The 26,821-nt window shown below is 37.9% G+C and overlaps 1 protein-coding gene across 3 annotated transcripts in view; it reads right to left on the bottom strand.

Moving 5' to 3' along the window:
* Positions 1-1,380: 1,380 nt before the first annotated feature.
* The window catches only part of C4BPA (complement component 4 binding protein alpha), a 41,585-nt gene continuing 16,144 nt past the window's right edge, over positions 1,381-26,821 (bottom strand). For all 3 annotated transcript variants that reach the window (XM_029229365.1, XM_029229366.1, XM_029229364.1), the window contains 8 exons: positions 19,579-19,664; positions 19,213-19,407; positions 11,805-11,987; positions 9,966-10,166; positions 8,677-8,865; positions 3,517-3,690; positions 2,338-2,513; positions 1,381-1,791 (listed from right to left, as the gene is read on the bottom strand). In XM_029229365.1, coding sequence (XP_029085198.1) covers positions 1,618-1,791; positions 2,338-2,513; positions 3,517-3,690; positions 8,677-8,865; positions 9,966-10,166; positions 11,805-11,987; positions 19,213-19,407; positions 19,579-19,664 — 1,378 coding nt within the window. In that variant the 3' untranslated portion in view covers positions 1,381-1,617. The remainder of the gene's footprint in view (positions 1,792-2,337; positions 2,514-3,516; positions 3,691-8,676; positions 8,866-9,965; positions 10,167-11,804; positions 11,988-19,212; positions 19,408-19,578; positions 19,665-26,821) is intronic.

Raw genomic sequence — 26,821 nt, 5'->3', positions numbered from 1 at the left:
AAAGCAACTGGAGAAGACATCATCTGTGTTCTTCCCACATCCCTGCTCTGGAGATTACCACAAGCGTCCCCACAGAGCCATTGGCTACCCGTGTGTCTCGGCCTTGATGTCTTATTGCTGGCCCCACCGGCCCACAGTGGGGTCAGATGTGATTGGGTGTCAGTGCTGCTAGAGCAAGTCTTTACCAATGAGAGGAGGGTACTGTTGAATAAATACCCCAGCTCATCCTCCTTAGAAAGACAACTCGGATTTGTGTTCCCCATGTTCCCAGAAGGCAGTCAGCATGATTGAGCTTCTGCTTGCAACAGCAATGACCTCTTGAGGCTGTCCTCACTCCCCCATCTTACTACCCCACTCAATCACAGTGCTTTCTGGGGCATCTCCCAAGGAAAGTAGATCCCCACTTGTCTCAGGAGAAACCCAAAATAAACATCAACCAAAAGAAATTCTGAGTAAAAGGACCAGACAAATGGCTTTTAAGACCATGGCTATGGTAACTCACTTAGCAGTATTTCTATATGAAGATGAATGAGCATATTATACATAGAGTGAAATACAGTATTGGAATTAAAAAATAGTGAATAAAAAAAAAAAGACCATGGACAGATACCTTCTATATTAAGTAGGTTACTATAGCAATTCAAACCTATCTAAGGTTTAGTGAAAGCCTGCTACACACCCTTGTCTCATTGGAGTATGTTTGGGGGAACTAAACTAAAGAGGTCACTGTTCCCCCATAGAGTTCTGTGTATAAAGGAGATAGAACAACCAAAGGAACTGAGATATGAATGAGAGAGAGATTTTAGAGGATGCAAGTGTTGGAGGAAGTCGCCAAACACCCCGAGACATAAATGTGATTAATATGGGGTTTCTCCTCATGTGGGGGGTAGTTGCTTGAGCCATTTTAATTTCTACTAAGGAAAATGAGGACCATATCAGAACAAGGACTTGGGAGCACAAAGGTGGCTGCCGGGTGGGCTTCCACTCATCAGGCTTTCAGAGTCTGTTCCTGAGGATGGAATCAGGAGATCAGACACAGACGTGAATCTCCTTCTCACAAGCCAAAAGCCGAAAGGGAGCATTAGTGAGGCAGAGGTCAAGTGCATGGGGGTTTAGAAAAGTGCGTGACTGCTTCAAATGGGGGACAACGGACAAGGCTTTTGGGGTGTGTTGATGTTTAATCTAAATACTGAACACCTGAGTGACTTGCACATGTGAACTGTGGAGTAAAGGCAATCCATGGAAATGTATTGGTGTGAACCCATGTTCATATGTCCAAGGTCCCTACAGTAAAATAAATATATCAACTTTATGTATGGGTTTTTTCATAGACCTCATTTCACAGAGTCCTAATGACCACGAAGACAAAATACTGTTGGATATGTAAATTGTTTAATTGATAAAATGTGTACTCTGTGTCCAGAAAAGCAAAAATATGAATCAGAAAATGATCAATAATTCTACAGTCTCAAAGCACTAAATATTAACCAATTACTCTTTCTAGATAATTATTACCACAATTGATGGTGTAAAAGAGATGGTAATGGTGATTAACTGAAGTGATCCATATTGGATTTAAGGCAGCAAGGCACATTTTCCTCCCCTTCATGGGAAACATTACGGTGAACCCTCCTGAGTGGCTTGCTTTGCCTCATCTTTCTGAAGCTCCAGTGTTTGAATCTCCAGGTACAGCTTATACACCTCCAGGGCCAATCTCACCTCCTCTGGATTTGGGAGACACTGCATGAGTTTCTTGCCTTTGACCACTTGCTCACAGCCTTCAGGGTACTCCTAAAGGAGAAATATGTGATGAGTGTACTTAAAAGGCTTCTCTTCCAATTGTTAGGGGGCATAGTTCATGCTGACAAAGGCAGGACTACAGATTCAGGACCAAGACCCACCCAGAACTGGTGGATGAGCAGGAAAACAAGAAAACACCTTGGACCCCACCATCTTCTTCCTCAGAGGAATATAACTCTGCTCTGAGACAGCCTCCCAGAAAGCCTCTGTGGGAACAGAGACTATTTCTGCTGACCATTCAGAAATGGGACAACAGTATACCATATCCCCTAGAAAAGTAAAGTTAAGGAGTCAGTACTCCCAGGTATCTGAGACCCTCCACTCCAAAGGGGCTCAGTTTTCCCTGTTCTCAAGTGAGAACAGGAAAACTTGCCACTCCTTTCTGACCAGAGGGCTTCAAGGCAAAATTGAGAGTTCCTTTGCATGAATGAATCTTGACAAGTCAGATGTCACCTTTACTGGCAGGACAGTCCTTTGAGGGAGACACCCATTTTAGGGTTTGTTAGATTGTAAACTTCCTTGAATTGTGCCACTTACCCACTCACACTTGGGCACCTCCGGGTACCACGTTCTGTTTTCTGAACAAGCGATACTTTGGGAACCAACCAAACCATAACGAGAGTCACACTGGACAGTGACAGTTTCAGGTTCAACATATCCATCCTTATCCACAGATAACCTTCCATGTTCTATCTCTGGTTTCGGACACAAAGCTGAAATGGAACATAATTTTAAGCAATCTGTAGATCTAAGAAGAAGATATGAGTCTACGGTACTAAGAATGAACTATATTGAAGTGCTGCTAATTGTTTTACCTTTTCTTTCATCTTGAGAACAAAAATAATTTTCATTAACATATTTATTGAGCATTGGCCATGTATTAGACTTTGGGTTAGTACTTTATGTGATTATCTTATTTAAGTCTCACTATTTTATCTAGGAGAAAGTGAGATACAGAAAAGTTAAGTAACTTGCCCAAGGACATAACAATTTTAAATAGCATGACAGAATATAAAAAGGGCATGTGACCCTAAATCCTCATCTATCAAATCAACTACCTCTCGTATCTTGAGCCCTATAAGATGCTGAATACAAGATTTTCCCTCTCGCCTATTATGCTCCCGTGTGCAATGGAAACAATGGTGTCAAATAATCCCTGTGGTTGTTGATGACAAAGTGATATTAAACTTGTGTGCATGTAACAATCAGACCCGATCTTGTCCCCTCTTGTCCCCACACAGCTGACACACTAGGAGTCCCCCACTCACAACATGCCTACGTCCTGGGCTGGTGGTGCCCTGCACTGGCTCTGATGGAAATACCTGTGACCTCACCACGATGCTTGCAATTATCCCATGGGAGTCGACGTTCATGCTAGACCAACTTTCCATGACAATTTTGCTATGGGCCACAACTACACTCAGGTAAGATGTACCAACTGTAGAATATTTCTGGAAGTATACAAGAAACGAAGAATAGGGGCTGCCTCACAGAGGCTGAATTTTGCACCTGGGAGAAAGAAGTAGGGGAGATTAATGTTTCTGTTGTGCCCTCTGTACTTTTTGCTTTGGGTACTGTCAGAATATAGTAAGTATTTTAAATAAATCAAATCAAATCAAATATTTTTTTGCTGCCTCTGGCAGAGAAGAAACTGTGCTCTAAAGCCTTTCAGGATAGTTCCCCCACACAAAAAGCTGAAGAGAGAGCTGGAGTTACCTTTACATTGAGGGGCTGCAGATGACCAGCCTGAAGAAGTGCAAAAGAGTTTGTTCTTTCCAACCAAGGTGTACCCTTCATCACATCTGTATGTAGCCTCAACACTTCTAAATACAATTGATGGCCCGACAAGTGTAGGATGTCCATGGGCAATGACAGGAGGAGAATCGCAATCTTGAAGTGAGACATAAAAATCAAAGAGGGTCAGAGTGTCGAATGCTTATATCAACACTTCCCAGAATCTGTGTGGTTTGTAGGAGGCTTCCTTCTGTCCTTCTATCTTCTCTGCCCATCTGCTCACTTAGCCAAACCCAGGACCTATGCTGCCCTTCTGTAGGCGTGAGGCTGGGGAACCTTAGAAAGGCTCCAATGGAATGACAAGCACTTAAGATTTGTTTCATTTTATTGACAATTCACTAAACTTGACACTATTTAGGAGCCATTTTGGCATGAAGGCTGAATTCAGTCCAAAGTCTCATTGTACTAGTGGTACACTCCTCTGATTTCAGGCTAAATGCAGAGATGTACATCTGGGAAAGACTGTAAAGATGCGAAATAAATCCACAATCTCTGACTCATTGCTCCCAATCAAACCTGTCCATCCAACCCCCCAAGAATATACTTACTGTCTTCTAAAATATTTTAGAAAAGAGCTCATAGAAAGAATAAAAAAGGTGGCTTGCAGGTTGGAATAATAGATGTGGCATGGTGCTGAGTACCTCTCTGAAAGGGAACACTGTCAGGTTCCACAAACAGTGCATGAGAAATTTAAATAGAACAGGGCACCAGGAAAGTCAGGTACAATATTAAACTGACAGGCTGTAGTATCTACAAGTACTATCCTCAGATGCCTCCTTGAGGCATAGAAAACATGATGCTGACCATGAGATTCAAATGCTGGAGTTGCCATGGCACGTGGTAGAAAGAGAGGTTAAGTGACTCAGAGAAGAGAGCATGCTGGAGTGGATGTACCACACACATGCTGGAAATCCCACCAAATGATTACGTTCCCCGGGAAAGCCTGGAGGATACAGGTACCAAGGTCAGAAGGAATATCCTAACAAGAAGAGCGCCCGTATCAAAGGCCAGAGCTGACGATGCGAGGAACATTAAAGAACAAATTTCACTCTTAGCAATCGCAGGCTGAGAGGTGCTTATATGCTTCAGAAGCTAAGCAACTGTAATGATCGTAACGAGTGGCAAGTTAGAGAGACAACCAGAGGTGCCTGAGAGTTAGGAACACGGTTAATAGAACACGGCATTCATGAGGGTGAAAATAGATGAGCAGCCAACCAGATACTACTCAGTTTGTACCATCGAAAGAAATTAAGGATGGATGATCAGGAGGCTGTTGGCATTTGGTCCAATAAAAAGTTATAATCCTTTGTTCAGTTTCTGGACCTGTGCCAGTTGTCAGGTCTGGAGATCATCGACTAAAGAAAAAAGACAGTTTCCAGAAGTAAAGATACTACAACACCTTGGGAAGTATACACAGTAATGAGTGCCCCAGTCTTCTAAGAGAACCTATGTCTATTTACATAGGTAACTGTGCACAGGTGAGAGGTGCACAGTAATCCAAGGATTATTGAACATAGAGCTTGAGTTGACATGGATACTTGGAACCATCATGGCCCCCCTATTAAGCCATTTGGTGGCCTTTTCCATTATCTTTTTTTGTGTGTGTGTGGTACGCGGGCCTCTCACTGTTGTGGCCTCTCCCGTTGCAGAGCACAGGCTCCGGACGTGCAGGCCCAGCGGCCATGGCTCACGGGCCCAGCTGCTCTGTGGCATGTGGGATCCTCCCGGACCGAGGCATGAACCCGTGTCCCCTGCATCAGCAGGCGGACTCTCAACCACTGCGCCACCAGGGAAGCCCCATTATCTTTGAAAGTATAAACAGGATAGACAAAATGGGTCATTGGTACAACCTCCACATTGGTCCTTGGCCTATGGGGTTAGAGCTGTCTTATCCAAGAAAGCCAAGTACAAGACATTGATACTACCTATACCCTCCCCCTGGAGGCAAAGAAGGTAAGTTTTTTTAAAATATCATGTACTGAAGGGTAGGGGAGAAGGAGAAATTTGTGCCACTCTTAAAGAACTAAAGATGCAGGAGGGGTCATCATATCCCCCTGTACTTCACCAGTGTGTCTACTACAAAAATTAGGATTCTGGAGAATTCCAGTAGACTACTGAAAACCCAACAGCATTTTAGCCCCTATTGCAGCCACTGTACCAGATGTGGTATCTTTGCTAGAGCAGATTAATATGTCTTCGAGTAAGTGAGGCCACTGATTCAGCAGAGGCCTTCTCTTCCATCCCTATCAGAAAAGAGGGTCACAAACCGTTTGCACACACGTGGAAGGTTCAAGATCAAATATCTGCATTTTAAGACCTTGGCTGTAACTCACCAGCCCCTGTCATAATAGAGTCTGGAGATGTCACGACCGTGTGGACATCCACAGAATATCATATTGATACAGAACATCAATGGCATCATGTTAATTCTACTGAATAAGCAAGATGTAGATGGCATGATGATGTTCCAGAATCTGGAAGGTAGGGAAGGAAGAAAAGAAGTAAGCTCAGAAAGGCAGGTTCACTAGATGTGGGCAGGTTTTATACTGTAGGTGAAGCCATATGGACTAGAAGGAAGAGAAGAAAAAAGAATAAATACCAAGAAATAAAAGGTAATAATTGAACTGTCTATGGGCTCTTTTCATTGATTCAGAAAAAAGAAGGAACCCAGGAAGTTCAAAAGAACGGGAACAAACAGTGGGGGAAAAGAGAAAGTTGGACTGAGGGGGCAGTATTTTTTAACAAACTTATCCACTCTTAAAATCATTCAGGGTATATGAACTTTTTTACATAATGTGGGGGTTTTTTTTGTTTGTTTTGATTTCATTTTTCCAACTGAACGAGGCTGTAGTAAAAGACTTTCACTGCAAGTTCATTTGTTGCGTTCAAATTATACAAACAATGTTAAGGGTTAAAAAGTACCACACATAAAAAACATCAGCATCAAACAAAACACCAGCTTTACACATTTCCTAAATTCTAAATTTACATTATAAAAGCAAATTATGAAAAAGGCATGGTAGGGAATAAACAATGTCATACTTTCTCTTTCTCAATGGAAGTCACAACAGTTACTAATATTTATCACCCTGTGAAGTTCATTGTTCTAATTTCCATTATCCAAAGAGGGAGTCTGTCCTTAAGGATATCCAAAACCCTATTATGCTGTGGTATTAGCAGCATCCTTGATACTGGGACAAAAGCCAAGCAGTTTGTTCTATGTTCAAGTTGTTGATCCATAAACAGCACAATAATACTAGGTTTCCTGGGAGGGTGCCCACATGCTTCAAACAGTGGGTTCCGAGATCAATATACTCACAGCTCATCAGGGTATAGGAACTTCCAGGTAAAAATGCAGAATAAGAGATTCTAGCATTGGAGCCTTTCTGCAGTTCACACACACTTCAGATGAACTAAGAGTAGATTTCCAAGAGAAGAAATCAAACTTAAATTTGATAATTTCATCTGCTTCTAGATTGTTCTTTAGTACTACTCCAACTCTTAACCTCCAAAAAGCTATGGGAAGAATGACATTCATCTCTAAGATCTGATTTTCTATCCTTTCACTTAGCAGATTTTTTTTTTTTTTTTTTTTTACTAAAATCTTGTCTTTGTTCAGTCCACTTCCTCTTCCATCCAGGCCTTTCCAGCATAGGTGATTCCTGCTGTTGATCACAGCTACTAGCCGCCAGGGTCTCTTGATGGTGTCTTAGCACTTTAGCAGTCTATCCAATACTTCTGAAGACTTTTCCATGTATCACCTTTCACCCATTTTGAGTTCTTAGTGGCAAGTTCTGGCATAACTCAGTGATGGGTAGAGACGAGTCTTTTCTTCTTACATGTATCACCAATAGGAGAAATTATGCCTTTGACAATTCTAATTTTCCTCTTCCATTCATGCAGTCCTTGGCCAGCTCAAACAACCCGAGGTCCGTGTTGATTATAGGATTAAAAAACCACAAGCAAGGAGAACCACTTCTGTCTTCTCTGAATTTTCCATGCTAAGAATTTGAAGCTGTTGATCTAAAAGGAAAGCTCCGACACCTCCCTTGTTTTTACAAAGGAAATTCTGCAAATCTGAGGCGTTTTGCAAGGTAGGCTATTGGAACCATTCCAACTTGTTTGTCAACAGTCTTCTCTAAGTTGGGCTGTAGCAGTGGTTTCACATCCGAACTGTAACTCTGTTCCCAAGGCTAGAGGCAAATTTACTGAGGTTTTTTCATTTTACAGAGAGACTGAAAGAATGAAAACTTTCTGCTCCACACTTGAATATGACCTTGCCTTGGGGACTGTTGTATTTGACCCTCACAGACTCAACCATCTTGGAACCCCTATGCTTGACACAAAAAAGCATCCTGGGCTGATTCCCCTAGAGACCAGTTTCTCAGGGGCTCCAGGTGAGGGCTTACCATGTCCTCAGGGCCAACCAGCCCATGTCTCTTTTACCTAATTTGAAACCTTCCCTTAATAATCTCCATCATTTTGAATGTTCATACCAGCATTATTTACAGTAGCCAAGATATGAAAGCAACCTAAGTGTCAATCAACAGATGAATGGAAAAAGATGTGTATCTATATCTATGTTTTATATATATATATATGAATATTACTCAGGCATAAAAAAGAATGAGGTTTTGCCATTTGCAACAACCTGGATGGACCTGGAGAGTAGTATGCTTAGTGAAATAAATCAAACAGAGAAAGACAAATACTCTATGTTATCACTTATATGTGGAATCTAAAAAATAAAATGAATGAATATAACAAAACAAACAGATTCACAAATATAGAGAACAAACTAGTGGGGGGAAGGAAGCTAGGAGGGGCACGATGGGGTAGGGGATTAAAAGGTACAAACTACTATGTATAAAATAAATAAGCTACAAGGATACATAGTACAACACAGGGAATATAGCCAATTTTTATAAGTGGAACATAACCTTCCAACATTGTGAATCACTATGCTGTATGCCTGAAACTTACATAATATTGTACATCAACTACACTTTAATTAAAAAATAACAATCTCCATCATTTTGCTGTAAAAAACTTCTAGAATAACATGCTTCCATAAGCTCTTACCTGGGGCACATTCTGGTGTTTTGGGACTCCATGTGCCATCTGCTGTGCATGTAGCACGATATGTATATTTCTTATGACATGTATATGAAACCTCATCTCCATAGAAATAGGTACAGCTATTGTCAATGTTGCTTTTTCTCAGTGGAGTGATTCTGCCATTGTTCAGTTCTAGTACTGGGCAACAAACCTCTAAAAAATATAAAAGAAGGCTAATGGTTAGTAAAATCACCATGAGGAGGATCCTATGGCTAAAAGTCTAATTTCTACCTTTAGAAGATCTCACCACTGAAGAGAGATTGGGAAAGCAGAGGCAATTTGAGTCTGCTCTCCCTGGCCCAGATTTGCTAAAGCACTCCAACTCATTTGTTTCCAATTCAGTTGTTTCCAATACTTTGTTATTTAAGTGGTGGCAATAACTTTTACTAAATATATTTTAATTCAGTGATATTGTTAAAATATTTCATTCTATTTCCCCAAAATGAGTCTGAACGACTGCAATTGAACTTTAAGTCCTAACGTGAAATGACTAATCTTTCAATAAGTGGGTTACCATTTTTCATTATTTGTGCATTTCACATATTTTTCAAATTCCAATCTACAGAATAAAGTTCCCTGTATTCTGGGCCTCAGTGTCTTTACCTCTAAAATGGCAAGAGTCTGATAGATGTGTAGAAGAATGCATGTTGTCAATTCCATTGAGGCCCATAAAATTGCATCCATATATCTTTCAGCCCCTCACTTACTCCCAAGTGAGACTAGACAGAGTCTCCTTTCTATCCTACTGAGGCAAAAGCACTGGGTCAGGGTCAGAGTCTGTCTTCTAGAGGCAGGTCTTTCAGCCCACAGTCTCATGGCTCAAGAGACATGAGACACAAGTCACCTTGCAGCTGCTTGAGTTCATGACTGTTTCACAGACCTTCCTTCTGTCGAGCACCCCAAAGTCTACATTGGGGAGGAAAGGGCTGTGACAGAGGTCCGACTTGGGCGGTGGTGGAGCTGTATTCTCCATTGTACCTTTACCAGTAATGAAGCTCATACTTAATCTTCATAACATCTGACTTCTGTGTTTTGTCTCATTTGATTCTGAACCAGGATAAGATTATAATTTCTCAGCTCCTCAAGCTCCAAAACATTTATGGTCCCTTCTGGCAATAATTGTTCACTATTGTGTTCAATTAGTATAATTCTAAATTTATCTTGAGGAAAAAAATTATATTCATTTAAGATGGAAAATCCTAGCACATACTGGATATTTAATATATGAAAAAATTTTTAAAAAAGAAACTCACCCTCACATTGTATGTATGGGGTCCACTCCAAATTTCTCTGACAAGTCACAGTCGTGGGCCCATCTGCCTTGGGTTTATAGCCAGAAGTGCAGAAGTACCTCAGTTCAGTCCCAACATCATACACTTCCTCTTGTGTTGGCTTCTGGTAGTCATATTTTCCCCAGATGGCATGGGGGATATATGGTAAGCCAGCACAGCCATCTGCCCATAAAGGAAGAACAAGGGAAAAGGACACTGTTACTAGGGATGCAACAGTGATCAATGAGCCTGTCCTATCAAAGGGTGTCATGTGCTCATTCAGCCAGGAACCAGCCTGCCATAGCTGATGAATCAGTCACACCAGAAAACACACATGGACATGTACCCAAATGTGCAAGGCACCAGAGAGGTTCTTACTAAGGGCACTAACAAGTGGTTTCTGTGTGTCGTGCCAACTATTCAAAATATGAATTCTTCTTCCTCTTCATTTTACTTCAGAAAGTTTGGTATCTGAATTGAAGCATTGGGCTTGCTAGGTGGATATGACTGGAGAAATGTTGCAGACAAATAAATCTAACTCTTTTGTTTCCTGGCTGATAGGAGAAAATAAACAAGAGTCATTCCCCTTATCCAGATGACACCAGAAACTTTATCATTTAAAGGTTTGGCAAGAACAAACCATGCACAAAGTGACTTCTGAGCCTAAACCTTGTATCTTGTCCTCTTCACTCTTTGCTGCTGCTACTGGTTCACAGTATGGAAATGTAATAGAAACATCTGTCAAGTTGGATGTTTATTTTATTTTTATCTTCAAGGGTAAGGGTCTTTTTTAAGTTTTATTAAGACACAAGTCACATAACATAAAATTCACCCATTTAAAATACACTATCCAATGGTTTTTACTATATCCACAGAGTTGTGAAACCATCACCCCTATCCAATTTTAGGATATTTTTGTCAACCCAAAAAGAAACTCTGTACTCGTTAGGACTCACCTCCTAGTCTTGCCTCCTCCCAGGCCCTGGAAACCACTAAAATTCTTTCTCTCTCAATGGATTTGCCTATTCTGGACATGTCAAATAACCTCTGTGAATGGATTTCTCATCCTTAAAATGAGGATAATAACTGCGCCCACAATTCTGGACAGAATTCATTGAATTAATTCTTGTTATGTACTTAGACTAGCACCAAGTTATCATTGTTACCATTAAGATAATTTTTAACAGGGAACTCTACTTAATGCACTGTGGTGACCTGAATGGAAGGGAAGTCCAAAAGGGAGAGGATATATATACATGTATGGCTGATTCATTTTTCTGTACGGTAGAAACTAACACAATACTGTAAAGCAACTGTACTCCAATAAAAATTAATTTTAAAAAAAGATAATTTTTAGTGATCCACATGAGTTTATAATTTCAGAGTATCAGAATCATAGTTAGTCCATACAATAATTTTGTGCAAGTTAGAAAAAGGCATTTTTCCCTCAGGACACTTTACTATATATCTTTTAAAACAATCACCATAATATAATGATTTTTGCTAGAACAAAGCAATTTTCTATCAACTGCAAGAAAATTATTGAAATAAACATACTAATGCACAACGTCTACAATGCTACATCTCTCTTTAGGGTTGTAGTGTGCACAACTGCGTGTGGCAGCCTTTTGTGATGTTATATGACCTTGCACAGTGTAGTGTAATCATTCTTTTTTCCAACAAGAAAAAACTGAGGGATTGATCTAAATTTAAATTTTTACTGTGATTCAAATGGGCTTAGGCATATAAGTATGTCCCCATCAATATTTCTGGATATCTTTAGATGCCAGACATTGAAACTCTTTCATGGCCCATACTTACTGAGTTCACAAATGGGAGGAGGAGGATGCCAGCTGTTATCAGCTCCACAATGGATTAACTTGTTGCCCTTGAGACGATAACCTTTATTGCAGTCAAATACAATAGTCTGTTTATAAGTATAGATAGGTCCAAATCCAGAGATTATTTTTCCATCATTAACCACTGGCTGAGGACAAGTGATTTCTAAAAACTCAAAAGAAAAGACAAATGGGTTATATATATATTTATATATATGCTTTTTCTTTCAACTTTTTTGTGTTTTTTTTTTTTGCGGTACGCGGGCTTCTCACTGTTGTGGCCTCTCCCGTTGCGGAGCACAGGCTCCGGATGCGCAGGCTCAGCGGCCATGGCTCACGGGCCCAGCTGCTCCGCGGCATGTGGGATCTTCCCAGACTGGGGCACGAACCCGTGTCCCCTGCACCGGCAGGCGTACTCTCAACCACTGCGCCACCAGGGAAGCCCTTTTTTCAACTTTTAAAAGCCTCAGTAAAATGAGATCCCATCATGTAGGTTCTATTGTGAGATGATTGTGGATAACTCTAACTTCTTCACTTTCCCAAGAAAAACTAGCCATATATAATCCAGGAAAAAAACATATCTTGAGGTCCTCAAAACCTCTTCCTATAATGACCTGCTCTCCTGGATGATTTTGATGGTGGGTCAGTGGTCAGTGGTAATGATGTGATAGTCATGATGCAGAGGTAGCCAGGGCATCAGAGAGCTGTACCATCATAAGCAAAGAACAAATTGCCCCTGCCTCCTACCCCACAGCAGTCAGTCATCAAGTCCTGTCAGTCCTGCCACTTTAATTCCTCTAGGATTCCTCAATTTCTCTCCAGGCCCACTGCCATGGCAACAGTTGAAGGAGCTTCACTACTTAGCAAGATAGTTGCAACAGGTACCTATGGGTTAAGTTTTGTCCCACTCCAAATTGTTGTCCATTCTGCAGCCAGAGTTATCTTTCTAACATTCAGCACATTTTGGTTAAAGGCTTTCAGTGCCTGCCTTTCACCTTCATCCTGAACTCATGAGAGTTCTTCAGGCATTTTAAATGGTTTGCAGTATCATGCTCGTTTATCCCCAATTTGATTGTGTCCTGTGCTGAGTCAGAATAGTAAGTGATATTGTGTGGGTGCTTAGTAGCAAAGGAAGATGCCTTAGATTAGCAAACTAGCAATGCCACAATATTTCTTCTTGCTCAATTACTGTTTGCTTTGTCCTGTTGAACTTCCGGTGTTTAATAGGTTTTACTTGCTCTGTAGGTATATGTGGTTGACATGAAAAGTGCTAAACAGTATATCCAGTTCTGCTTCCTGCACAGACAAAAGGTGATATTCCTCAGTTCCCTTAGGATGAGTAGCGTCTACACATTACTAGTTTTGGACAAAAGGCTGAAATGCAAAGTGATATGTGGTCATTTCCAGGAAAAAAGCTCTTAAAGCCAGGGGACAATTTGATTTTCTCTCTTCCTCTACTAAAGGGATTGTGAAAGCACATTTTGATATCATAAGATTGAAGCAATCTGGATTGCTGAGATGGTTGCTAAACTAACACCTAAACTATAGCTTCCCTAGAGAGTTTCCTGGACAGGCAGCAAACTCAATATGTACGAGAATCAACTTTTACTTTGCTGCTGGGACACCCTTACCCCAAGCCCATACCCATTCCAGCTCCAGCCATCCCCCCAGGGTGGTTCTTGGGCAGAGCACCCTGGGACCCCCTCCCACATGCACCCATTCCAGCTCCAACTGTACCATAAAGGCAAACCCAATGCAGTGAGTGCCAGGATCCCCCAGCCCATGCTCATTCTGTTTTGCCTAATTCATAGACACAAACATGGAAAGTCAAATAAAATGAAGAGACAGAGGAATATGTTTCCAGTGAAAGAATAAAATAAAACCCTATTTTTAAAAACCCTAATGAAATAGAGATAAGTAATTTACCTGATAAAGAGTAAAAAATAATGATTTTAAAGATGCTCACTGAACTCAGGAGAAGAGTGAAGGAACACAGAGAGAACTTTAACACAGAGTTAGAAAATATAAAAAAGAACCAGTTAGAGCTGAAGAATACAATAAATAAAATAAAATACACTAGAAGGAATCAATAGCAGGTTAGGTGGTACAGAAGAATGGATAAGTGATCTGAAAGAATAGTAGAAATCACCCAATCAGAACAGCAAAAAGAAAAAAAAATTAATGAGGCTAGTTTAAGATGCATCTAGCGCAACATCAAGGAAACTAACATTTTCATTAATGGAGAACAGAGAAGATAAAGGGGAAGAAAACTTGTTTGAAGAAATAGTGGCTAAAAATTTCTCTAACCTGGGGAAGGAAACAGATATCCAGGTCCAGGAAGTACAGAGAACCCCAAGCAAGATAAATGAAAAGAGATCCACACCAAGACATTATCATAATTTAAATGACAAAAGTGGGCTTCCCTGGTGGTGCAGTGGTTGAGAGTCCACCTGCCGATGCGGGGGACACGGGTTCATGCCCCAGTCCAGGAAGATCCCACGTGCTGAAGAGCGGCTAGGTCTGTGAGCCATGGTCGCTGGGCCTGAGCGTCCGGAGCCTGTGCTCCGCAATGGGAGAGGCCACAGCAGTGGGAGGCCCGCATACCACACACACACAAAAAAAAGACAAAAGTTAAAGATAGAGAATTTTAAAGACAGCAAAAGAAAAACAACTTGTCATGTACAAGAGAACCCCTCATAAGTCTACCAGATAATTTTTCAGCAGAAATTCTGCAGGCCAGAAGGGAGTGGCAAGATGTATTTAAAGTGCTGAAAGGAAAAAAACTTACAACCAAGAATACTTTACCCAGCAAGGGAATCGCTCACAATTGAAGGAGAGATAAAGAGTTTTACAGACAAGCAAAAACGAAAGGAGTTCATCACCACTAAACCAGCCTTACAAGAAATGTTAAAGGGTCTTTTGTAAGCAGAAAAGAAAAGGCCACAACTAGAAATAAGAAAATATATGGGGCTTCCCTGGTGGCGCATTGGTTGAGAGTCTGCCTGCTGATGCAGGGGACACGGGTTCATGCCCCGGTCCAGGAAGATCCCACATGCTGTGGAGCAGCTGGGCCCGTGAGCCATAGCCGCTAAGCCTGTGCATCTGGAGCCTGTGCTCTGCAATGGAAGAGGCCACAACAGTGAGAGGCCCGTGTACCACCAAAAAAAAAGAAAAGAAAATATATGAAAGAAAAAAATCTCACTGGTAAAGGCAAATATATAGTAAAGGCAGTGGATCTGCCACTTAAAATAGTAGTATAAAAGGTAAAAGACAAAAGTAGCAAAATCAACTATAACTATAATAAGTAGTTTAAGGGAGAAACAAAATAAAAAGTTGTAAACTCTAATGTGAAAAATGTAGAATGGGGGGGCAGAAACAATATAGTGCTTTTAGAATTCATTTGAACTTAAGTGACTATCAATTTAAAATAAAAAGATATATATCAGTTTATTTTATATATATATATATATATAAACATCACGGTAACAACAAACCAGAAACCTACAATAGTTATGCAAAAATTAAAGAGAAAGGAACCCAAACACATAACACTAGAGAAAATCATCAAACCACAAGGGAAAAGACTAAGAGAAGAAGAAAGGAACAAAAAAGAACTACCATAAAAAACCAAAACAAAACAGAAAACAATTAACAAAATAGCAGCAAGTACATTCATATCAATAATCACTTTAAATGTAAATGGACTAAATGGACCAATTAAAAGACATAGGTGGCTGAAAGGATAAAAAAAAATTTAAAGGCCCTTTTATATACTGCCTAAAAGAGACTCATTCTAGAGCTAAACATACACAGACTGAAGGTGAAGGGATGGAAAAAGATACTCCATGCAAATGAAAACAACAGGAAAGCTGGGATAGCAATACTCATATCAGACCAAAGAGACTTTAAAACAAATACTATAACAAAAGACAAAAAAGGACATTACTTAATAATAAAGGGTCAATCTAAGAAGAGGATATAACATTTATAGATATCAGTGCACCCAACATAGAAACACCTAAATACAATATATTAAACAAATGTTCACAAACACAAAGGGAGAAACTGATAGTAATGCAATAATAGTGTGCATATATGCATAGAATATATGCTGCATATATGCATGGAATCAAATAATGTTAGGGCTTTCTAAAGGAACAAGTCCAATTGTCTCTCTCAAATGCCTATATAAATGGGCAAGTAACATCTGGCAAAGGGTAGTATGGCCTTGCATCAATGGATAGATCATCAAGACAGAACATTAATAAGGAAATATTGACCTTAAATGACATATTAGATCAGATAGTTTTAATAGATATATACAAAACATTCTATCTAAAAACTGCAGAATACACATTCTCAAGTGCATATAGAACATTCTCCAGAATAGATCACATATTAGGCCACAATACAAGTTTCTATAAATTTAAGAAGATTGAGTTCTCTTTTCCAAACACAATGATATGAAATTGGAAATCAATTATAAGAAGAAAAATGGAAAAATATAAACATGTGGAGGCAAAACAACCTGATACTAAACAACCAATCGGTCAATGAAGAAATCAAAAAGAAAATCAAAAAATACATTGAGAGAAATAAAAATGGAAACACAATTTCCCAAAATCTATGGGTTGCAGCAAAAGCAGTTATAAGAGGGAAGTTCATAGCAATATAGGCCTACATCAAGAAACAAGAATAATCTGAAATAAACGATCAAACTTTACACCTAAAAGACCCAAAAGAATTAGAAAAAAAAAAAACCCTAAAATTAGTAGGAGAAATGAAATAATAAAAATCACAGTGAAAGTAAATAAAATAATGACTAAAAAATATAGGAAAAAGCAATGAAAAAGAAGAGAGATGGCTCAAACAAACTCAAAAGTAAAAGAGAAGTTACAACTGATATCACAGGACATTTATGACAAACCCATAGCTAATATCAATATCAGTCATTAAAAGATGAAAGCTTTTTCTCAAAGATCAAGAATAAGACAAGGATGCCCCCTCTCACTACTTTTATTAACCATAGTATTGGAAGTCCTAGCCACAGCAATCAGACAAGAAAAGAAATAAAAGGAATCCAAATTGGAAGGGAAGGAGTAACTGTCACTATTTGCCAGTGCCATGATACTATATATAGAAAACCTAAGGACTCCACAAAAAAAAACTATTAGAATTAAGAGATGCATTCATTAAAGTTGCAGGATACAAATTTAATATACAGAAATTTGTTTAATTTCTATACACTAATAGCAGACTATCAGAAAGAGAAATAAGAAAACAATTCCATTTACAACTGCATCAAAATGAATAAAATATCTAGGAATAAATTTAACCAAGGAAGTGAAAGTCCTGTACACTGAAAACTACAAAACATTGATAAAATATATTGAAGATGACACCAGAAAATGGAAACATATAATGTGTTCATAGATTGGAAGAATTAATATTGTTAAAATGTCCATACTACCCAAAGCAATCTACAGATTTATCAATCCCTATCAAAATACCCATGGCATTTATCACAGAACTAGAACAAATAATCCTAAAATCTGTATGGAACTACAAAAGACCTCAAATAGCCAAAGCAATCTTGATAAAGAAGAACAAAGCAAGAGTTATCATGCTCACTGATTTGAAACTATACTGTAAAACTTTAGTAATCAAAACAGTATGGTCCTGGAACAAAAACAGACACAGATCAATGGAACAAAACAGAGAGCCCAGAAATAAACACTTATATGGTCAATTTTTCTAGGATAAAGGAGGCAAGAGCATACAGTGGGGAAAAGACAGACTCTTCAGTAAATAGTGTTGGGAAAACTGGACAGCTACATGCAAAAGAATGAAACTAGACCACTTTCTTACACCATATACAAAAATAACTTCAAAATCGATTAAATATTTAAATGTAAGACCTGAAACTATAAAACTCCTAGAAGAAAACATAGTCAGTGACCTCTTTAACATTAGTCTTATCAGTATTTTTTTAGTTGGGTCTGTCTTCTCAGGTATGGGCAACAAAAGCAAAAAAAAAAAAAAATGGGACTGCATCAAACCAAAAAGCTTTCACACAGCAAATGAAACCAACAGCAAAACAAAAAAGCAACCTACTGAATGGGAGAAGATATTTGAAAATGATATATCTAATAAGGGCTAATGTCTAAAATCCATAAAGAACTCATACAAATCAATATAAAAACTCTGATTAAAAAATGGACAGAGGACCTGAATAGACATTTTTTTCAAAAAAGACATACAGATAGCCAACAGGCACATTAAAAGATGTTCAACATCACTAATCACCAGGGAAATGCAAATCAAAACCACAATGAGATACCACCTCACATGTGTCAGAATGGCTATTATCAAAAAGACAAGAAATAAAAACTGTTGGCAAGGATGCGGATAAAGAAAGAACACTTGTGCACCATTGATGGGAATGTAAATTGGTATAGTCACTATGGAAAACAGTATGGAGTGTCCTCAAAAAATTAAAAATAGGACTACCATACAATCCAGGAATTCCATTCCTTACTATTTATCTGGAGAAAACAAAAACACTAATTTGAAAAGATATATGTGACCCCAATGTTCATTGAAGCATTATTTACAATAGCCAAGATATGGAAGCAACCACAGTGTCCATCAATAGATGTATGGATGAAGAAGATGTGCCATACATATATATATATATATATATATATATATATGCCATAAAAAAAGAATAAAATCTTACCATTTGCAATAACATGGCTGGAATTAGAGGGTATTACGCTAAGTGAAATGTCAGGCAGAGAAAGACAAATACATGATTTCAATTATGTGTGGAATCTAAAACAAAACAAACAAACATAAAACAGAAACAGACTCATAGATACAGAGAACAAATTGTTGGTCACCACAAGGAAGGGAAGTGGCAGGGGGGAAGGGGGTGCAGAGCAAAATAGATGAAGGGAATTAAGGGGTACAAACTTTCAGCTATAAATAAATACATCTCAAGATGTAACATACAGCATAAAGAATATAGTCAATAATATTGTAATAGTGTAAGGCGACAGATGGTAACCAGATTTGTGGTGATCATTTTGTACTGTATAAAAATATCAAATCACCGTGTAGTATACCTGAAACTAATATAATATTGTGAGTCAATTATATTGATACTTTAATTTAAAAAAAACCCTTTTACTTCACAAAGCCAATGAGATATCAGTGTTATTTATTACCACATACTGGTACTTCATGCATAAGCATCAGTTTACCAAAAAAATGACTGCATCATTGCAATAATTAGTTTGTCTTTGAATCATTTCACTTCCCCCAATACATTTACCTTCCTTTTTCTTTTAAACAAAAAATTCAAACCAAAATTCATCTTTATGACTTACTTTTACAAATAGGAGGGCTTGGATTCCAGACACCTATTGTCTTATTTTCCAGTCTGCAAGAAATGGAGGCTGTGCCTAACATTGAGAAGTCAGGGTCACAGCTGTAGGTGACAGAAGAGCCATAAGTGTAGAAGTCTTCATCTCCCCCATTGTGCTTCCCGTTGCTGATGGCTGGAGGAGGCTCACACTTGACAACTGAGATGAGTGAGTGAAGAGGAAGAAATAATTAGGGAAAGCATCCTTACAAATCTAACATTCATGATGCAAATTCTAATGAAGGGTATAAGAAGCAGCAAAGATGCACAGGAGTTTTATTACATAACATGGTTTAGGTTTAGAGGCAAGTCAAAAAATGTCTTTACTTACTTTCGCAAATGGGGAGAGGATCACTCCAGCCAACTCCTTTATCTTGGATCTCACAAAAACTAGTGGCTGAGCCAGTTAAGATATACCTGAGTAAGATAGGATCAAAGATTTTAATGGAATTATTCCTACTATAAATTAAGTTGAATAAAGGAGTCTGAACAAATGGATTTATTACTCAATATTAAAAATGAAGAAATAATGTTTTTTCAGGTAACATTTCCTATTGAGAACTCCATTTTGTAAAATGTTATCACTGCAATGAGATGTGTGTGTTCACTTGTTCTTTTATTCTGTAATCTATTATTGGACGCTGACTAGATATCAGGCATGGAGTTCATTCAGAGCACAAGCAGGACAATGTAGAGTAAAAGACTCATTTGAGCGTGTTCTGCAATTTTCTTTGGATGAGTGTACCAGCCAGATTACTGGCGCCAAACTCTCTTGTCCTCTGCTTTGCCACCTCCTGACGTCCAGATGCTTGCCCTCTCTCATACACCATTAACTCCCACTTCATGACCCCCCATTTCTATGGCTCTTGACAAGTCCTAAGCTTTCTTCAGTTTGTTTTACTACCCCATATGAGTTACAGTAACAGAAAAAAAAGAAAAGCATCATTAGTACAATTTCAAATTGTACTATTATCAAGGAATAAACCTATAATGTGACTGAACACTAATATAAATGTTACCTTCAGCAATCTAAGAGGTCCTGAAATTTATTTACTAATAACTTTTTAATGATAATTTAATAGTAATTTTACTAAGGTAAACTACAATAAGAATTAAGCATTTCTTTATCTTGAAATTTCTTAAAAATGTAATTTTTCTAACCTAGCCAGGAAATCAAGTGAAAAGTGTTGTTTTTGGTTATTCCAATAGGAACACGTTGGTGTCCCAACAGGATGTTAGTTCTGAATCTTCTCACTTTCCCTCTTGGGAGCCATACACAGTAAGGGAAACATGAGAAAATCAAACAAAATGAAACAATAATATCCAAAAAGTGGAGAAAAAATGTTAGATATAGATGACAAGCATAGGAGAATCAACATATACTTAATTGGACAACCTGAAGAAGGAACACAAAACAGAACAAAATAGCTATCTTTAGATATATTTCTGGTAAATGTTACAGAAATAAAATAATATTTTAATCTACATTTTAAAATTGTACATCATATAGCAACAAAAAATTGAACCAAATTGTCCATATCAAAACAGCTAAGAGTAGGATTACTAGATTTAAAAGATACAGAATATCTTTGGACAGCCAAGCAAAGACTAAGTCACATATAAGAGTAAAAAACCCAGAGTTCTCTAAAGCAACATCCTCCAGAAAAACAGACACAGCAATATCTATAAGATATTCAAGAAAAGAAAGTATGAGCCAAGGGCTTTATATCCAGCCACATTATCTTTTAAGTAGCAAAGCCTCAGACAGTATTTAAAGCTGCAATAATTCAACAGTAATTTTCACTCAGAGACTTTTCCTTGGAAATCACCAGAGGACAAACTATAGCCAACCCAGAGATTACAGGAGAAACTAGCAAAAACAAAAACAAAAAACAATTGATAGTACTGAGCATGCAGATCTAAGACAAAAAGGTGTGGTTAAGAGTGACTGAATGAAATATAAATGTTATGTGCTCTGACAAGCTGAGATGATATAATTAATAAAAATAGGAGATCCACCAGAGGACAGACAGCAGAAGCAAGAAGAACTACAATCCTGCAGCCTGTGGAACAAAAACCACATTCACAGAAAGATAGACAAGATGAAAAGGCAGAGGACTATGTACCAGATGAAGGAACAAGATAAAACCCCAGAAAAACAACTAAATGAAGTGGAGATAAGCAACCTTCCAGGAAAAGAGTTCAGAATAATGATAGTGAAGATGATCCAGGACCTCAGAAAAACAATGGAGGCAAAGATCAAGAAGATGCAAGAAATGTTTAACAAAGACCTAGAAGAATTAAAGAACAAACAAACAGAGATGAACAATACAATTACTGAAATGAAAGCTACACTAGAAGGAATCAATAGCAGAATAACTGAGGCAGAAGAATGGATATGTGACCTGGAAGACAGAATGTTGGAATTCACTGCTGCGGAACGGAATAAAGAAAACAGAATGAAAGGAAATGAAGACAGCCTAAGAGACCTCTGGGACAACATTAAACACAACAACATGCACATTATAGGGGTCCCAGAAGGAGAAGAGAGAGAGAAAGGACCCAAGAAAATATTTGAAGAGATTATAGTCGAAAACTTCCCTAACATGGAAAAGGAAATAGCCACCCAATCCGGGAAGCACAACGAGTCCCATACAGGATAAACCCAAGGATAAACATGCTGAGACACATAGTAATCAAATTGGCAAAAATTAAAGACAAAGAAAAATTATTGAAAGCAGCAAGGGAAAAATGACAAATAAAATACAAGGGAACTCCCATAAGGTTAACAGCTGATTTCTCAAAAGAAACTCTACAAGCCAGAAGGAAGTGACATGATATACTTAAAGTGATGAAAGGGAAGAACCTACAACCAAGATTACTCTACCAGGCAAGGATCTCATTCAGATTCAATGGGGAAATCAAAAGCTTTACAGACAAGCAAAAGCTAAGAGAATTCAGCACCACCAAACCATCTCTACAACAAATGCTAAAGGAACTTCTCTGAGTGGGAAACACAGAGAAGAAAAGGACCTACAAAGAGTTAGTTTGATCTGTTTAGGATTACACAGTTTGTGTTAGAGCCAGAAGTGTAGTTTACTGATTTAAATTTAAATGCTTTTTCTATTCAGTCCTTCTGTATTGCCAAAACTGGCACATTCTTCACTATGTCAATATAGCTTATCTTTACTCATTTAAAAACCAGCACATATATCTATATGAGATATAGATATATAGATACATGGATATAGATATCATTCTTTGTCCAAATATATATTAAAAACCTTTTCATCTTAAAAGAATGAAACACCTACAAAATTGTGGTTTCATTATAGATGCATGAAATGCAGGATATTAAAATTCTTTTAATGTAGGATAACTTTTAACCACACTCATTTTTTCTCTTCTTTCTCTATAATTGTTTATTTCCCTTACTATGTATACTTAAGCATTGCTTTTGAATAATCCTAAGAGATTATGGGACACTAAGATAGGCTGTAACTTTCAATTTTATCAGTTTGAGCCCTTCCAATCCCAAAGGTCATTTTAAGCCTATTTACTATTTAATATAAAATTACTTGGCTTTCTCAATGCAAAGTGATTGTTGGGTTTAATTGTAATATATAAACAATTTAGGCCATTTCATCTTGGTAATATATCTTGAGAACAAAAAGCCATGATGTATTCATGGAGTAAGAGTCTAGAGTTACAGCCTTGTTGTTGCAGTCTGCAATCACTATGTTTAGAATAACCTCTGTGTGCAAAAAAAAAAATCTTTAAGCCACAGGTCCTGAGTTGGGGGGCGTATAGTGGTGGTAGGATGAAATGGAAATAGTCCATATGGTTTCTGCTCTCATAGAACTTTCTAAGTGATTTCACAGTTGGTCTAGTGCTCTTTAGTACCTTTCCTTAATAAGTAAATGCCTATAAATAAAATGGATAATTGTAAAAAAAAAAAAAAGAAAAGGAGATGAGGGACAGAGTGGAAAAAACCAAACTCATTGATTGCCTCATCTGTGAGGGCTGGAAGTAAAATCAAGCTATAGACATATATAAGTACTTAACATTAATGTTGAATACAAAGTAAACACTAAGATAATACAAATGACATAAATTTACTGGTAGAAAAGACAGAGGGGTGGGGAGGGAAGTAGAGAGTACAAGATAAGTTTACTGTTACTTATAACAAGGAACAAGTTTAAAAATAAAGATAGAAATAAAGAAGGTATTTAAACATATATCTAATTATATAAAGGTATATAATAATTATATACAGGTAACCACTAGAATCAGATTTTGAACTCTCCTAAATGTATATATATATAACTGCACATATATACATATAGTACAAAATATGAAATAATATGAGAAAATTAAACCTATAAGTATCACTAATATCAATAAATGTAATTGGACTTGTCTCCTTTTGAAAGAAAAAGACCTTTTAGTTGCAACAAAATTCGACTCTATGCTGTATACAGGAGACAAATCTAAAAGTACCTCAGATAGGTTAAAAACAAAAGGAGGGGCAAAGTTATATAAAGCAAATGCAAACAAAAAGAAAATAAGGGATACTGGTTTTAATATCCTATGAACTGGACATCAGAATCAAGATCCTTAAATTACACAAAATGGGCATATTATGGTGTTAAAGATTTTGATTTGCAGTGAAGAGCTATAAATATTTATGTACCAAAAAATGTAGTAGCAATTTTAACCAAAAAAATACATGGGTCGGGGCTTCCCTGGTGGCGCAGTGGTTGAGAGTCCGCCTGCCGATGCAGGGGACACGGGTTCGTGCCCCGGTCCGGGAAGATCCCACGTGCCACGGAGCGGCTGGGCCTGTGAGCCATGGCTGCTGAGCCTGCGTGTCCGGAGCCTGTGCTCAGCAATGGGAAAATACATGGGACATAAGAAAAGTATGCTATTATTTATCAAGAATTTTTGTGATATTAAATAATTATGAAATTAATTTACTTTAATTCTTATCTTTAAGCTTGAGATATATAAAGGAAAGCATAATTAAAGATTGAAAAGAGCTAATAAATAAAGTATACCTCTTATGTATATATCAAAGTCTGTATACTAATACAATGTAACTTCATTTCAAGTGCCTATGGAATATCAATTAAAATTGATTATATATTATGAAGTACATAATATTCTAAAACGTAGAAACCTTAACAAATTCTAAAAAGTAGAAATAATACAAGTAATATTCTCTGTTAGTCCAGAAGTCTTAGTAACCAATGGAGGAATGCTTCTACCATTTAACACAGCAAAAGTTCCATTAAACTAAGGTTGCTCAATTTAGCAAATAAATAACCAGGATGCCTAGTTAAACGTGAATTTCAGGTAAACAATAAACATTTTTTAATATAAGCATGCCCCAAGTATTGCATGGGACATACTTGCACTAGAATTAAACCAGGAATCCTGTATTTTATCTGGCAAATTACCTGGCAAATTAAACTTGAATTTGGGTCTCATCAAGTCTGGTTCCTCAAGCAAATGAATAAACAGACAAAGAAGGGTGTTACTTTCCTGACTGAGGTGATTAATCCTGATTAGCCATGGGAAATTGGGTTGCTTAAAAGCAACAATGGTGATGATGTATACGTCTGGAATGCAGGGAGATTTCCTGGGCACCTTTTTGTACTATTTTCATGCCCTCTAATTAAAGTCAATGAAAACTATAACAACCCAATACAGGCAGGACTGCTAATGGCCCAGACCCTTCAAGAATAAAAGTTCAGGGCTTCCCTGGTGGCGCAGTGGTTGAGGGTCCGCCTGCCGATGCAGGGGACACGGGTTCGTGCCCCGGTCCGAGACGATCCCACATGCCGCAGAGTGGCTGGGCCCGTGAGCCATAGCCGCTGAGCCTGCACGTCCGGAGCCTGTGCTCCGCAACGGGAGAGGCCACAGCAGTGAGAGGCCCGCGTACCAAAAAAAAAAAAGTTCAGGTGATCCCATTACCCAAGGAACCACGATCAGATGAAGTGGTTACTGAGGGTAAAGTGGATATGGAATGAGTAATAGAAGCAAGTAGTTATAAATACTAACTACAACCACATGACCAGTTGCAGAAATAAGAACCATAATAGTTATAAACATTTCTTTCTTATTTTCATATGAATAGATTTGGTCTAAATTAAATTTTTTCTCTTTATTTTTTCATTCCTCTAACATCTAAACAAGATGTGTTAATAGTAGTTTAGCTTATATCTCAGTATTTAAATTACAGGATATCAAAGGGGAGGTATGACTTTGCTTAAAGAGGATCGTCTTTGGGGGAGAGAGTTAGCATGTTTTCAGTTTTATGAGGTATAGTTGTATTATGTAAGTTGGAAGCATAATTTTGCTATTGCTTTTATCTGGAAGTTAAGCTAAGTATGGTTAAAACAAGTGCATATAAATACCAAATTTGACAAGGGATGGACCCTGGTTGATTCAAATTATGTCAACTTAACTAAGCAGAAATTACTTTTGCCAGAATTTTCTTCCATGCATAGCACCAAGTTAGTGTTGTCCATAAGAGACGATGGAAGCGAATTAATACCCAAGTTCTGTATATGCTTGAAAGATCAGAGCAGAGCACAAGACGTGACTGCAGTTCACACATATTGTTGCTTCTCTGTGCTATCACCTTGTTGGCATTGGGCACAGCCAGGACTACAGCAAACCCAGCTCCTGGAGGATGTCCTCCTTCATGTACTCCAACTCCTGATCCAAGTACGTTAGCACTGTGGGGAAGGGCAACAGCTTCTACAAGACATTCCCATCTTTGAAGCTGAAGGCTAAGAGGCAGTGAAAGAACAACGTGAATCCCAGTCAATACTCATGGGTATACTCTAATCCATACTGTGACTTCCAGTCTATACTCCATTCAACCATGTGGGTCCCATTTTGGTTTTGCATCTCCCACTTCACATTCACCTTCCCTTTTTGACTGCCTGCCCTGCGGACCTCAGGCCACGTTAGCAAACATAGAAGAAACAGCCTCCTCTACACTGTTTCACCAGCTGCCAGTACTGTATCAAGTCAGATTCCTGTAGTAAATCCTTTATTTTATATTTATGTATATATAACCCTAACCCTAACCCTAACTGATTGGTTTTTCATATACATTTATATATGAAACAGATATAATATTATTTATATTTATATTTCTCTGAATGAGTCCAGACTAATATAACTAACTGATATAAATAGACAAGAAAAATAAATTAAAATAAAAGAAACATAAAAAATGGAAAGTAAGAGGTAAAATAATCACTATTTGCAGAGGATATGATTGCAAACTGGGTAATCCCAAGAGAATTCAACTGTAAGACTATTATAAATAATAAAAGAATTCAGAAAGTTAACATGCAGAAATCAATAGTATATATATATATATATATACATATATATATATAAAATGTTAGAATATTTAATGGAAGAAAAGACCCAATTTAAAATAGCAAAAATAAAATGCCTAGATTTAAACACTTCAAGAAATGCAAAATCTATGTTAAGATAATGTTGAAACATTCCTGAAGAAACAAGAGAAAAACACTAAAATGAATGGGGCA

The sequence above is a fragment of the Monodon monoceros genome, unplaced genomic scaffold (genome assembly GCF_005190385.1).
Source record: "Monodon monoceros isolate NGI ecotype Baffin Bay Population unplaced genomic scaffold, NGI_Narwhal_1 Super_Scaffold_18, whole genome shotgun sequence".
NCBI classification, from domain to species: Eukaryota; Metazoa; Chordata; class Mammalia; order Artiodactyla; family Monodontidae; genus Monodon; species Monodon monoceros.
Note: the sequence above shows the minus strand (reverse complement) of the source record. Positions and strands in the feature narration are given on the sequence as shown.